General features: G+C 42.8%; 1 protein-coding gene across 13 annotated transcripts in view; it reads right to left on the bottom strand.

Annotated features, from left to right (window-relative positions):
* The window catches only part of UNC80 (unc-80 homolog, NALCN channel complex subunit), a 133,939-nt gene that overhangs the window by 46,336 nt on the left and 73,071 nt on the right, over positions 1-14,532 (bottom strand). For 11 of the 13 annotated variants that reach the window (XM_038181816.2, XM_038181808.2, XM_038181807.2 and 8 more), the window contains 8 exons: positions 12,631-12,828; positions 10,460-10,567; positions 9,536-9,674; positions 4,781-4,962; positions 4,274-4,405; positions 3,394-3,580; positions 2,162-2,293; positions 1,490-1,633 (listed from right to left, as the gene is read on the bottom strand). In XM_038181816.2, the coding sequence (XP_038037744.1) occupies positions 1,490-1,633; positions 2,162-2,293; positions 3,394-3,580; positions 4,274-4,405; positions 4,781-4,962; positions 9,536-9,674; positions 10,460-10,567; positions 12,631-12,828 (1,222 nt within the window). The remainder of the gene's footprint in view (positions 1-1,489; positions 1,634-2,161; positions 2,294-3,393; positions 3,581-4,273; positions 4,406-4,780; positions 4,963-9,535; positions 9,675-10,459; positions 10,568-12,630; positions 12,829-14,532) is intronic. The other 2 variants (XM_038181813.2, XM_038181806.2) reach the window with 1 other exon arrangement.

Genomic DNA, 14,532 nt, shown 5'->3' on the forward strand with positions numbered 1-14,532 from the left:
AGCAGGTTCCGTACAGTAGGTTGAGCAGGGAAGCATCCAGGCAGGTCCTGAATTTCTCCAGAGAAGAAGAAATTCTTTTACATTGTAAAGAAGTTCTTATGCATGTTAGTGTGGAATTTCCTGCGTTTCAGTGTCTGGCCGTTGCCTCCTGTCCTATTGCTGCCTTTCCTAAATTCTGATGATAGGATAGGAATCACTTCAGCTCTGTAGTCAGAAAAATAATAAAGAAATAACTGCTCGGATTCACAACTCCATATGGGCAAATATGTCAATTAAAAAAAAAATATATATATATATATATATATATGTATATATATATATATATTTTTCTTCATGCATGGAAACACCACCTCACGGTGATTCACTGAGTGACTTTATCTGTTATTAATGGATAGTATTAGATAGTCGGCAGGGGATTATGTTGATGATCAACTCCCCAAAGTGTAATTAATCGTAGCCCTGTGAAGATTAACAACAGCTGAGAATTATTCATTGTTTTGTTTTCAGTGCTCAGTTCTTTGTCACAAAATGACATATTATTTAGGTGGCTGGCTACACCCACCCAAAACGGAATAAAGAATGTGACAGAAAGTTAAGTGTACAATCAGCCATCATGATGGGTGATAAGAAAGGAAGAGCAGCAGTCCACCATCTATAAACATTTAAGAGAAACGAATACAGAAGAACCTATTATTACTTTACAAATACATCACAGACCGTAAACAAAATGTTAGAACTGTGTATAGCTGGATTTCCACTTGTCATTGGATCAAAGAAATATTGGTGGCAATAGGCTTCAGGACGTCTCTAGTCCAAGCCCTGCTTGGAGTAAGACCGTCACCAATACCAGATTATGTCAACCACAGCTTTGTCTAGCCAAGGCTTGATAGCTGCTGTGGAAGGAGATGGATGGAGATTCCATGGAGACTGCACTATGCTCCTGGTAGACAAGTTCTTTCCTAATTTGCATCCTGTACCTCACAAGCTGCAACCTGTGTGGTAGAGTTTCTCCGTTTCCTTTTCATTACACAAAACAAGCCCAGTTTCCACAATAACTCCTCACAGACCTAAGTAAGAGGCCTAAAACACCTGTTTTAGGCCTCTTACTGTCCTGGTATCCCCTTGCTAGATCTTCTCCAGCTTCCCAACATCCTTCTCGAACTGGGAGCCTTTTCAGGGTCCCAAAAGATAGCAAATATCATTGGAAACCCTGAGAAAGAAGAAAAAGAGCCTACAAGATCACATTTCTGTTTTCCACCCCTTTGCAACTAGTTTGTGAGGACTGAAAAGGTTATTCATAAGCTTTGTAACAAATATATACACTTATAACATTCTACTAATAGGAAACATGAACTATGAGCAAATACAAGGTACTATTACACCTGTTCCCACTTTAGTTATGGGACCTAACAAATGAAAATATTTTAAGTGCTGGCAGGTTCTGCCACTCCTAAGCAAGAATCACTTGAAGTGTAATCTAGGTCAGTACCAGCTACTCCATCCTCCCGGACTTCTCCGTCTTCCATCAGATGGACAATGGGGAGCACTGCTGCACAGATGCATGCTGGAAACACAGCCTGAGGTGGTTGTGGCATGTGATGGTTCGGAGTGTGCTCTGTAGTGTGTTCTTCATCTGGAGCAGTAAGAAGAGTAGAAGGTAAGTGTCCATGATAAGCTGTGACACTGCACAGGCAGGTCAGATAAAAATTTATGTTAGGTGCTGAACAAACGGAAAAAAATGATAGGCTGCCTGGTCACTGTGCAAGCACAGCAGCTTTGCTGTTCATCTCCAAGAAGAAACAGCATCTCCAGTAAACTTCTTGATCAAGAATTTTTGTTGTCGATATTATCTTTACTAATTTATATTTATTTTCTTCTAGACATTACATTTTCTTTTTTTATGATATCTCATTTCATTACCATTTTTTGGCCAATATGGTCTCCAAGGCATGACTCAGTGAAAATGAAACATGAAAAGTAAGGGAGGACATTGTGACAGGAAGAATGAATAAAATAATGCACGGCAGTAATTTATTATAAAGAGTTCAAGCCTGAGAATACATTCAGCAAAAGAAAATGCCATCAGCTTTAAAGGTTAGCAGGAAAGGCTTCCAACGAGTGAAATCCTAGGAAAGTATACCCCAAAGTGAAGTCAACCCACCTTCTGCACTGACTGCTGAGCGCACTGACCAGACAGAGCCACGGCGGAAGGAATAGTTCCTATGAGATGTACTGGAGGTGCAGGAAGGACTCACAGAGAGACGGCGGGAGGCCAGGTTGGCAACTTCTTCTACTGACAAAGAGAATAGGAAATGTCAATCGAGATCTAGCTGACAGACTTTAGGGAGCTTTCTGAAGGAGAGCACTTGCAACCAAACTGGCACATTGAAATTTCAAGTCAGGTAACACTCAGAAGGAACAATTTCAAATCTATAAAGAGCAGGTAGGCAATTTGCTCATGCTTTGAGAAACAGCTGAATATTGCTCCGTAAGAGTGTTCAGTGCTTTGGTGAGTCACATTTTAACTTGCTTCTCTTCATCTACATCCTAGTATCCACCATGGTTGGTGGTGCTTAGTTTTTCCTAGTAATTGTGAATTCTGCTCATATAATTCCCAATGTATGTTTAGATCCAGACACCAGTGTAATTACCTATTTGCAAATGCCTTGTAATGACTTCAATGACATCTTTGTGCTCTCTTAGCTTGAACACCATGTTAGCTTAAAAATCCTCACCCATAGACTAAGTTTTCAGGGCACAACTCATGCCATGTAACTTTAACCATCTGAAACTTTAGTAATGAGTTTGAGCTGGTCATCTAGACCCTCCCCTCTAGATACTATAAAGACAGAAAATTCTAGAAGCAGTTTACTCTGTCTTAAGCTATGTGTCTTAGGACAAATACTGCCAAATACTCCCACCTTTTAATTATCAATGGATTAAAGTTAAGAAAAAAAAAATCATTCTTTTTGTCCCATATTCTCACTGTGTTAAAATCAGACCTCCCAAAATGCTGGGAGCTTTGATATATTAAGACCTCTGAAGTTACATTGATTCTGGCTGAGGGGGAAAGGGGTAAGTGGGGCTCAGGACACAGTGAGTGTTCAATATATCTCAGGTTTTGTGGGTTTTTTTTTGCACTTATTTTTAGTTATGATTTTTTCTCAGTCACTTAGACCCTTCAACAAATGAGTGTGGCTGCTCACCACCTTTACAGAGGTATTAAACTGTGGTAGTACTTGCTCATGCTCTGAGGTGGTGAGCACACCACAGCAGGGAATTTCCTAGCATTAACGATTGCTTTTCCTGGATGTCACATCCCCAAGCAGTGCTGTGTGTTGGTGGCAGGTGCTCCCTGGTTCCTGGAAGGCTTTTCCTGGCCCTGGAGCACACCTTCTTCTTCCTGCTCTGAGCTCGGTGTGCAGGTTGGCTCATAGCAGGCCTCCTGAGTGATTGGGATGGCTGTAATGAGACTGGCTTCCCGACCCAGGCGCTTCTTCTCTTCCTCCTGCTGCAGGTTTTTTAGGATGTGCTCTGCTCGCTGATGGGAACGTGACACTGCTCTGGCTGAAAAGGACTTCTGTCAGGAAGAAAAGAGAAGAAGCACAGCCTGAAGCTGTTGGTTAAGATGCACGCATCCTAGGTTTTTCACAAGGGTCCTCAGTGACATTCAGCAACTCAGTTTGTAAATACAAATCAAAACAGCTCCAGTTGCACCAGGTGCTATGTCTATAACAAGCCTTGGTGCCGCCCTCTCCCATGAGGAACCACACAAACTGGCACATAGGAAACTGTCAGACAGTTCAAGTGAACTAATTCTTTGGGGAGATAACAGCTGTCTGCTCCTAAGATCTGACTTACTGTCTCTCACAGGCACGTGTTATGCAGTAGAGTGCCCCACTGAACAGACAGAAAAGCCTTACGCTCATGTAGAATGTCCCGTGCCCTATATGGACAGTGTACTGACTAGATCTTCCCCAGCAGAGGATGACAAGAAAACGCAGAGTTTAGGCCACATCTTTTGGTTTTAGTTCCCTCCTGCTTTCCTGTAGGCCCCCTGTAGGGACTGGAAGACTGCTATAAGGTCTCACTGGAGCATTCTTTTCTCCAAGCTGAACAACCCCAACTCTCCCAGCCTGTCTTCATAGGAGAGGTGCTCCAGCCATCTGAGCATCCTCGTGGCCTCCTCTGGACCTGCTCCAGTAAGATCCTGTCCTTATATTGGGGGATACAGATCTGCTTATGTCTGGCGGTCCCAGATATCTCTGCTTACCGACTGGTCTTCATTTATAGGGTCTTGCACACTCCCGCTGCACTGAGGAACCCAGGGGGGATCAAACATTGGCACAGATGGCATCCCCAGGACGGGGGAAGGCAAAGTGAAGTTTATACTTGGAGGAGGGATCTAAACAAAGCCATAAAAGACATTTTGTATGACAGCATACTAATATTAATGTCTGTAGTGCTAATTAAATACGAGTACAAGTACCCAAGACATTAATTACCTCTGCAAAGTATTCCCAACTCTGCATTTCACTACAACGTAAGACTGTACAACAGACAGATTTCTTTCTTTCTCTGGTGTTTATCTTGACCCCATTATGCTTCTCCCATTTTTAAACAGGAGTTCTACACATCATCTCCCCCTCTGGTGTGACTTACATGATGATTTCTTTCTCTAAACTGATTTTGAGGCAATTTCATGGCAGCATGTCACAACACGTCTACCCCAGAAGACAAACCACACGTGGCAACGTTGTGTTTCATGTGTCCTATCTACCTTAAAGATCTGTTGTGCTCCTTCTTCCATCCTCGGCCAGACTTGATATCTAAACCTCCAGAGTGTGTGAAATTTGAGAATGGCATTCAGTCTTTGCACTGTCTCTGGGTGATGAAATTCGGACATCAGCATGTCAGAAACAGCCTCTGGCACTTTCACAGCACACAGCAGGAACATGGCAGCTGCAGGGAGAGAACATCTGATCATCTGTTTTGCTTATTACTGTGTTTATCTGGCAGGAAAATTTGCAGCTGTATAAACTCCCACCAGAAAGAAACTTTGGCTCCAAAAATAAGATCAGCAGTCTACCAGGCTTAGCAAAAATTGTACTGCTTCATGAAACCAAGCATGTGTGATTCTACCTTTTGGAACCTTGCAGCATTATCTGTGCAATGTTTTTTAAAAGTTCTGTCAAACCTGCTTTTAAAATAAAATACAGCTTTGCTCTTCTCACTAACATCTCAGTCATGAGTGGTTTAAAGTAAGAAGCTTCTCCTGAATAGCAGGACTAATTCAGTTTGGCTTTCGAAAATTTTATTTCCGAGTGCCTTCTGTGATGGTTAGTAAAGACTGGTTTAACAGCTCAGCCTTTCCCTCAGCGTAGGAGGCAGTGGCCCAACAGAAGACTCACTTGTCTATTTTCACGGGATAAAAACAAAAACCAAGGTTCTTAGCTAGCTGGGCACCATGCAACGACTGCAATCTGCTCAAAGACAAAACTGAGTTGCTATATATTGGGAACCAAAGGACAAGATCACAATGGAAGATGGCACAACAGAAGCTGAACTGGCCCATAGTTGCTTCATTAAAGCATATTTGAATATAAACAGACATAGCCCAACTCCAGCCTTGTGAAGGCCAATTAATTTAGATGTGTATCTGAGGGGCACTGAGCAGGAACCAAAGGAACAGTGCAGTGCTGCTGTGGGAGTTTTGTGGGTGTCAGCACCCACGGCTCCTTTGTATGACAACTAGCTTACCACAGAAGGACTGGAGGCAATTTGTCTAGATTTGGTGACAACTCCTCTCCACAGCAGAAAGAGGACATTTGCCATCTTGCTTGCCTCACCACTTACTCAGAAGGTGCAAGGCATGAGAGCTGTGCTAATGGGAGGCAGTCAGAAGCCATGAAGGACACAGCTGCTCTTTGACTGCTTAGGTCCTGCCTTGCACTGCAGAGGCTCCTGGTTCTGCTCCAGCATCATGCTCCAAATCTGCAGGGCCCCTCCTGTTTCACCATCTCAGAGAACATTCTGCTCTTCACTGCTTTAACTGCAGCTATGTCGGGTCTTAGTAGGGCTGATGTGAAAGTGTGAGCTCATGCTGAAAGCTCTCCATACCCCCAGAAAATAAATACATCCTGGAATGGGGTCAGTAGATGGTGCTGTTGTCCAGTAACATGGAAGTTTCTTTTACCCAGCTCGGGGATAGAAATATTGTGAGCGTTCAGGTCTGCCCTTGATGACTGATTTATGCTGGGGCTTAAATCACTCTTGCTAACAGGACACCTACCTACAGACCCTCAAATGGATTTGAATCCTCCCTTCACGAAGGGGAAAAGGAGCAAGATGTATCTAACAGGCTGTATTAGAGGAGCAGCCAGCCAGCACTCCTCAGAAAGAGCAGCAAAGCTTTATTACCTTCTCTGTGAGCCCGAGTAAGGTTTTGATACAGGAAAAAGAATAGTCAAAATTATTCCTCCAGAAAGGAGCTGAAGGGGGGGAAAGGAGTGCAGCCTCAGGCAGCTTGTTTCTCTTTATTTTGCCGCTCTCTATTCCTGTTTGCATGTTTGGCCCCATGTATTGTGTTTACATGGTGAGGCGTTGGTAGCGGGGGGGCAGCAGTGTGGTCTCTGTGAGAAGAGACCAGAGGCTGCCCCTGTGTTGGACAGGGCCAGTTCCAGCTGGATCCCAGATGCAGCTGCTGGTGGCCAACGCTGAGCCCGTGAGCTGGTTAAGCCCCTGTGAAAATGTATTTAAAAGGGAAAAAAATGCTGTGCAGCAGCTGCAAAAGAGAAGATTGAGAAATAACAGGAGAAAAACAACCCTGCAGACCCCATGATCAAGCGAAGGAGGAAGGAGTGCTCCAGGCATCAGAGCTAAAGTTCCCCCTGCAACCCGAGGGGAAAACCATAGTGATAGGAGGAGGAGGATGAAGAAGAACCAGGAGTGAAGATGAGTCTAGAAAGAAGGGGGAAGTGGGGAGGTGTTTTCAGTTCTCGGTATCCTAATCTGTTATTAAATGGCAGTAAAAAAAAATAATCTTCCACAATGCAAGTCTCTTTTGCCTGTGACAGTAACTAGTGAGCAAACTCCATCCTTATCTTGACCCTCATTTTTTTTCCCCTGTTATTTTCTCCCCTTGCCTTGCTGAGGAGGGGGAGTGAGAGCATAGCTTGGTGGGCATCTGAGGCACTAAAGAGGACTGCAGTGGGTTAGCTTTGTCTGCTCTCTCACTGAGATAAAAGCTCTTTAATGAGAGAAAAATAAAGGCTGCATGTGGTAGCTAAAAGAAAAAAAGATTTATTCTTTACTCCCCATAAGCAGGTGATGTCCAGCCACTTTCTGGGAAGCAGAGCCTCATGGCTGTTGCTTCAGAAAACAAATGCCTTCATAATGAATGTCCCCTGCTTCCTCCTCCCTTCTTTTAGCTTTTACTGCTGAGCACAACATCGAATGGTATGGAATAACAGACCTTTTGGTCAGTTTATGTCAGCTGTCCTGGCTGTGTCCCCTCCCAACCTTTTGACCCCCCCCCAGCTTTGTTGGTGATTTTGCTGGAGGCAGAGGGTTGGAGAGACAGCCTTGGTACTGTGAGAGCACTGCTTACCAGTAGGCGAAATTGATGTGTCATCAGCACTGTTCTAGCCACAAATGCAAGGCACAGCACTATAGGGGCTGTAATGAGGAAAGCTAACTCCATCCCAGCCAGACCCAATACACCTGGGAAACGCAAAGGGAAAGGGAAGAGCACAGAGAAGGCCCATGGGCTGAAGAAGTGCACTGTGTAGTGGAGGAGCAGATAGAAAGTGAAGAAACCAGAACTGATGAAGAACACCGAATGCAGATTCAAACAATGGACTTCAGGGCAGAATTTATTGCTGCCTGTGCAAAACAAAGGACTGGTAAGCTAGATGGAAGCGTGAGGGAGAAAGGAGAGAAGTCTGAGAACACTTCAAAGCTCTTGCATGGCCAGCAGCTTTTGATAAAAATACCCATAATTTAATCTCCACTGTAAAAACATCTGTTATGGCTCCCTCAGGTGTACAAATGTGTGGAAGATGGTAGTATTTAAGCTATTTGCTTGGGTGGGTGCTGGGTGAAGAGAAAGGTAGAATTTGGAATTTGTATGAGACTGGCTCAGATATGTATTTAATTGCTTTAATTTGTGGTTTGTTTAAGAAATCTGTGTCTTGCATTTGAGCCATGTTCACTGTTTCTAGGGTTATGGCCCATGATCTCTGAACATCTGACATTAGCATACATTGGCTAAGAGGGTTTGGACAGGACAATAAAACTAGAAGGGACCTCCCAAGTCACATCATCTAATTCCTTTCACAAACTATTGAACCTGAGTGCGTTTGCTCTCTTTCCTGGTGGTTAGAAATCTTGTTTTCCCGCTGAAAGAAGTCATACTCATCTTTATGCTACCATGGCTTAAACATTTCTTCCTCCTTGCCAGGTCTACTGCATTTATGCAAAGCAAGTGTATTGCCTCTCAGTCTTCACCTCAATCAATTAAATAAATACCCTTATCGTATAGATTCTTCATTCTTCCTCCTGTCCTCCCAGTCTTTCATTGTACCTGTCCATGCAAATGTCTCTTTCTTCAGTGACTGGAATTGTGCCCGAATGTGCTGTGCTCTAGGTAATTGTATGATATGCTTTACAACAGCACCAATGCTTTTTATCTCCAATAAAATACCTCTTCTAACACATCCTGACAGTATTTATTGCTTCCACATCTGAATTCTGCTTGGTAACTCACAGTCATCCTGTGGCCAACTGATACACACTCTGAACTCCTCTGCATGTCTATCAGTTCCATGGGAAAAGATCCAAACTCATAACAGGAAATTCACTGCTAGTTTGTAAAGACAATCTTACATTTTGTAGTAAGAGATTTCATCCCCTTTTTGGAGTTGTTTTTCCAAGGTAACACACTATATGTGATATTCTGATGTTCCTCAGTCTTAAAAATGCCTCTCAGTTATGTGCCATCAGCAAATATCTGCACAATCTAATACCAAGAGGGAATGTAAAATTTGAACGCCATACCGTACGACTACCCATTAAGAAACACTGCTGTTTCCATGCAACAGGAGAATTTTTCTCTCAGCACAGCAGAAGTAGCTGTGACAGTTCCACTTCCATTCCATTTCCCAGTTTTTGCATCAGCTCTCAAATGGTACAAACAATTTCCATGAGACAACATACCAAATACTTCAGTAAACACTGGCCAGATTATATCACTGTTTCCTCTGCCTAGAAACCCTAGAGACACAAATCACCACTATTATTTCTCTTATCATCGACCACAACCAGGGCTGTGCAGATCGTCTTCCTTCAGTCTTCCTTCTGACCACCTCTTTTATACAGAGCACAAAAGTATGTGGTCTATGAAAACCAAACAGCCATCAGGAAACCCTTGGTGTCATTAAGACTTCCTCCACTAGAAAGCTGTCTTGCAAGGCCCTGTGACCTGCTGTGAGTTGATCTGTCTGGCCAGCCACACTAACTGATTTGGTTCCCTTACCTGCTGCTCCAGCCATGTGCTCATCCACACTGAGAAGAAGCTCCCATGCTGCAGGCTGTATGTCCCCATACATCTCTTCTGTGAGGATAGGAGCTGCTTTGATTAGCAGTGACAAAGGTGCAGGGGAGAGGCTCATTACCTGGGGAAAGAAAAAAGAAATGACAACAACAAAAAGCTGTGCCTTACAGCTGAGCTGTATAATTTATCCCCAGTGAACAATACACTCAGTAAAATTTAAAAAGCAACAACAACAACAAAAAAAACACCCCAGTTTTGGACTGCACATTACTCACTGATTGCTTCTAGTTTCAGGCATTTCAGATAATGTTCCACAGAAAAATGTTGCTTTCAGCCTACACTAAAACAGCAGTGTTTGCAAGCTTGTTCCATGTCTGATGCTAGTGACGTATGTCAACAAAGCATGGAGAAAGAGGACAAAAAGCAAGCAAAACTCTTCCAAGGTGATGCACAAACAGTGATATATACCCATGAAAATCCCACAGACAACCAAGAAAAGGCCTGTGAACAGCCCATTGCTTCTTCAGGAACATGGAACAAGAAAGAACATAGGAAACTACTGCTGTACATTGGCAGGTGGTTTCTAAATGTATTTGTGGATTCATTTTTATTTTTTGTATCCCCAATCTTGATGCACTTATCTCCATGGGAATCCAGAGATGCTGATTACCATTTAATGGAGCTACAAGTTTAAAGGACTTTTTTTGACAAGAGTTACCTCAAGAGGCTTAAATTTAGCATTACCCAGCTGGGGAAAACATGCAGGGCTGAATTAATCAATATTCAGCAATGACAATTCTTTCCTTCACACAGGCTTAAAGATCCATACATATTTTCCTTCCTGTTGCAGTTTGAGCTGACATTTATGTAGCAATCTCCCCAACCAGCATATGGCCCAGTCAGTACCTGGTGCCTGATATATTTTAACATTCCAGAGTCCTTCTTCCCTTCCAAGTTGATATCGATCACTCTCTTTTTGAGGGAGGGAGTTCTGAGGCATGACTTGTCTGAGCACTGAAAGGAAAAAAAAAAAAAAAAAAGACACAAAAAAGAAAATTGAGTTCACATTTTGATTTCCCGAAATTTAGAAAGGGAGATCACAGATAAAAGAAATTTCCATGCACTAGAAGCTGCCCAGTACCAGAGGTGCAGTACAAAGCCTTCTCCAGTGCTAGCAACATGCCTGGTATCAGTGAATGAGATGGTATATCTTGTCCCATTTTCTTCTCTTTTTGACATCGCTTTTCCCATTAAAAGCTTAAAGCTGTGGCCTGTGAACCAAATCATGAATGTGAATATGCTTTGTGTAATCTTCACAGGTGGTACAACCAAGTATTTTAGGTGAACAGCCCTTTTAGCACTAAGAGGTACAAAGTCCACAGCTTCCCCCCAAAAATCCAGCTCGGCCATTTGCTGCATACAACTTCAAAATTCCTCTTAGCTATGCTTGTCTTTCCTTGTTCCTCAGAAAGCGTGTGACAACTCGCTTCAAGACTTGAGCTCATGCCAGCCTTAGAGATGTCCCTAACAGATTGCCAATGACAGTGACAAGGACAGATCCTGTTTGTGTTCATTATCCACAAAACCAGGGAGCTTTCCCAGAATGGCAGGTTTCCATAGACTTTTCTCCTCAAGCTGATGGTCTGTTGATTAAAACAGGGTCTCTCATTTATCAAGGGGCTCACGAGCCCCATGGAACACACACACAGCCAGACCTGCATAGTGCAGCTGCCTCCAACCTTTCATACTGCAAACTATGAGAGTAAAGGAGAGGCTCCTCTGGAACCCAGATAACTGGAAATGGTACCCAGGCAGCCAGAGAATGACAGCACTTCAGGTATACCAGAGCAAGAGGAACAGAGGAGGCCTACAGTTATGTAAGATACTAATGTGATCGATTGTACAGCGAGGTCTGTACAAACATGGGACGTGTTTGGAGGAAACCTTATTGCCTCCCAAACTCTTTTTTCCTTGCTGTTGCTTAATGGCCGTGACGGTTGGAAGGATGATGAAACGTACACGACACTGCTTTGCAATTCAAAGCTGGAGATGAAACAATACACAGTAACAGTGTTCTTTTGCTACCTTTCATGAATGCTGCCAGCTGCTCATCTCAAGCCTGCTTTCTGTGGAGAAAGCAACTGTTTCTCTTCCTTAATACCTAATTGATACACTGCTTTTTCTGTGCCAGAGGGATTATATGGGGGTAACTCTTTCCAGGAAAGCAGAATCATTATCTCTTGTTTCATGTGCTCTGTGCTTTGTTCCATAAAGATACCCTTCAAATTCTAACTTGGCAGGAAACAAACAATCTGCTGGTTGATGAATGTTTTAAACTTGTCTCATAACTTCTACATCCACTTACATGGATGATAACCTCTTTACCCAACTGAAATCTTGATGAGAGTTTCCTGAACGCTTCTGCTTTCAATGTTACTGCTAAGCAGTTGGATGACTCCACCATTACAGGTACTCAGAATAATTGTCATCTGTCTTCTGCGGTGAAGACTATGAAAGTATTTACTAGACATTGACATTATTCATTTGGTACCTCTGTGGGCATTTTACTGAAAGCACAGATCTATTTCCAGTGAAGATAAAGGCGCCACTCCTATGGCAAAAAGGGTACTATCTTGTTTACCTTGCAGAACTGATCATTAAAAGTGTGTCACTAATGACAGCATAACATGAAAGACTAATGAATGCAACTCTTGGAACCGATCTGAGAGTTCAGACCTAAAAGAAACGTTATGCAAGATTTTACAAGAATTTCAAGAATGATTCTTCTTAACAGACAAGAAGGAACAAGAAAAAAAGGGACTAGACTCCAGGGGCTGAACAGCAACGAACATTCTTCCTAAACAACACACATCACATTCTTTCCGTAGTGCTAAATGATTCAACAGTTTTTTAAGCAGGACTGGGTTTAGGAAAGCACTGTGTTCATTTTGTCATGAAAGTACTCTGTCTGAATGCATTATGCAGTTCTTGAAGGTAATTATGCCCTGTCCAGAAAAATAAATAAATAAATAAACAAACAAACACATGGAAACAGTCTGCTTTTTCCAAATACTCACTTCCTTTTGCTTTTTGCCTCTTGCAGCACTGTTCAATGTGCTGTTTTCTCGGAGAGAGTCCACTGTGTCTCCATAGAGGAGTTTGATGGCGCGGACAAGGCGAGCACAGGACCGGCTGTGATGGAGGTAGCAGTGTGGGTGACAGTAGTCAATGTGGGTACAGATGAAACTTTGCTGATTGCATAATAGGATCATAACCTTGAAAGGAATAAAAGAGGACAGTTACCTATAGAAAGGAGAGTTACACAGAGAACTGCACAGCTAGCGATAGGGATAGTCAAGCTGACTTCCACAACCTAGCCCGGAAGGCAAAAAGCTCAACGCAGCCTTTGGAAAAGTTAAGCCTGTCTGTGCTGAGCTCCATACCTGCAAGTAGTTTACAAACTGACTGGGCACAGCTAAATAAATATCAGTGTTAACAAAGCAGACAAAGAGACAGAGCTGGTGTAGATACGCGTATTTAGCTAGTAGCAAGATTAAGGTTGAGGAAAACAACATTCTCTTCAATTCTCTTCAGAAAAGCTGTTGTATCACCACTCTAAGATGAGGGCTTAGACTAGAAATTTTCAACTATTTAATCATCACCAAATCTGCAAACCCAGCAAGTTTACCTTCAATGAAAAGGAAACGAAATGTCTCGGTATGCTTTCACTCAGGAATAAGTTGCACCAGTGGTTACTGAATGCTTCCCTTGCTGTGCTCAGGTAGGCCCATCCAGCCTAGCTTTATGTTAGCTGTCTCAGTTACGGTTTCTTGTGGTGGTGCCATATGGCAGCAGGCAGCTGCAAAACCCATCTAAGAATAAATATTTGGGCATTTAGCTATGCTGAACCCTGCTTTGCTGCAGCAACACAACTATTAGCCCCTAAACTAATTAATTAAAAGCAGCCTTGGGTAAGTCTACACTTCAGTGAGCGCACTCAGGCGTTTAAGACCTGTACACAGGTCTTCATGTCACACACAAAACCAGACACTTTGAAGCACTATCTGTAAGCTGTTCACATCGTAGATCACAACTGGCCTTTATGAACCTTCCTCTTCATCCCACAATCTAGTGTGGAAATACCCAGAACTAACAGAAAGAGGCTACCCCACATTTTCCATGCATTTATTGTCTGTGCCGCTGCAGTCTCCCTGCTCTCTCAAAAGACAGCCACATCACTCTCCACTCTCGGACATTTAGGCCTTTGGGAAGTCATGAGCTTAATTTAGGATAAATCTGAGTGGCATATGTATGATTCTTGTCTTTGCCAGCCTGTTCTGGCATCACATTATTTTGGGGTCAATCAGGAATAACTCAAGCCACTAGTGTTGTATCAATCTGTGAACAGAAAATCTGATCAGCACTGTATAGCCTTCTATCTAGCCTCTGGTACACTGCTATAACTTGTATTTTCAGCACACTGACACAGGTGAGGACTTCACACTTGGGGCTGCCATAGAAGAAATACTGGTGCATGCATAGAAGCAACAAGATCCAGTGATCCTTTTGAGTGGTTTGCTCATGACTGTAAAGTAAAGCTTTTTGTTTTGCTGCCGTTTTAGTTACCATCTACCCACACCTTTCCAATAAAAATAAAAACATAAGGTTCTCATGCAATATTGGTACTTGCGTGGCATTAACTCGAAGAGGTGATTTTTCAAATCTTCCTTTCTCATATGCAGGCCAACCACACAAAGTGAGAAAAACAGCTCCAGTTCCACTCAGTTTATGCCTCATATTTCTGAGTCCATACATCCCCCTACTTTGCGAAAAGTCACCATGCCTTATCCTAAGCTGCTAGTTAGGGAGTTGACTATTCTCTAGTAATTCATCTTGGAGTGTACACATTCATGTCTACATACTCAGATGAGTTCACTGGAATTTCCAATTTAAATGTAATCATTACCACTAGCATTAGC

The sequence above is a fragment of the Anas platyrhynchos genome, chromosome 7 (genome assembly GCF_047663525.1).
Source record: "Anas platyrhynchos isolate ZD024472 breed Pekin duck chromosome 7, IASCAAS_PekinDuck_T2T, whole genome shotgun sequence".
NCBI classification, from domain to species: domain Eukaryota; kingdom Metazoa; phylum Chordata; class Aves; order Anseriformes; family Anatidae; genus Anas; species Anas platyrhynchos.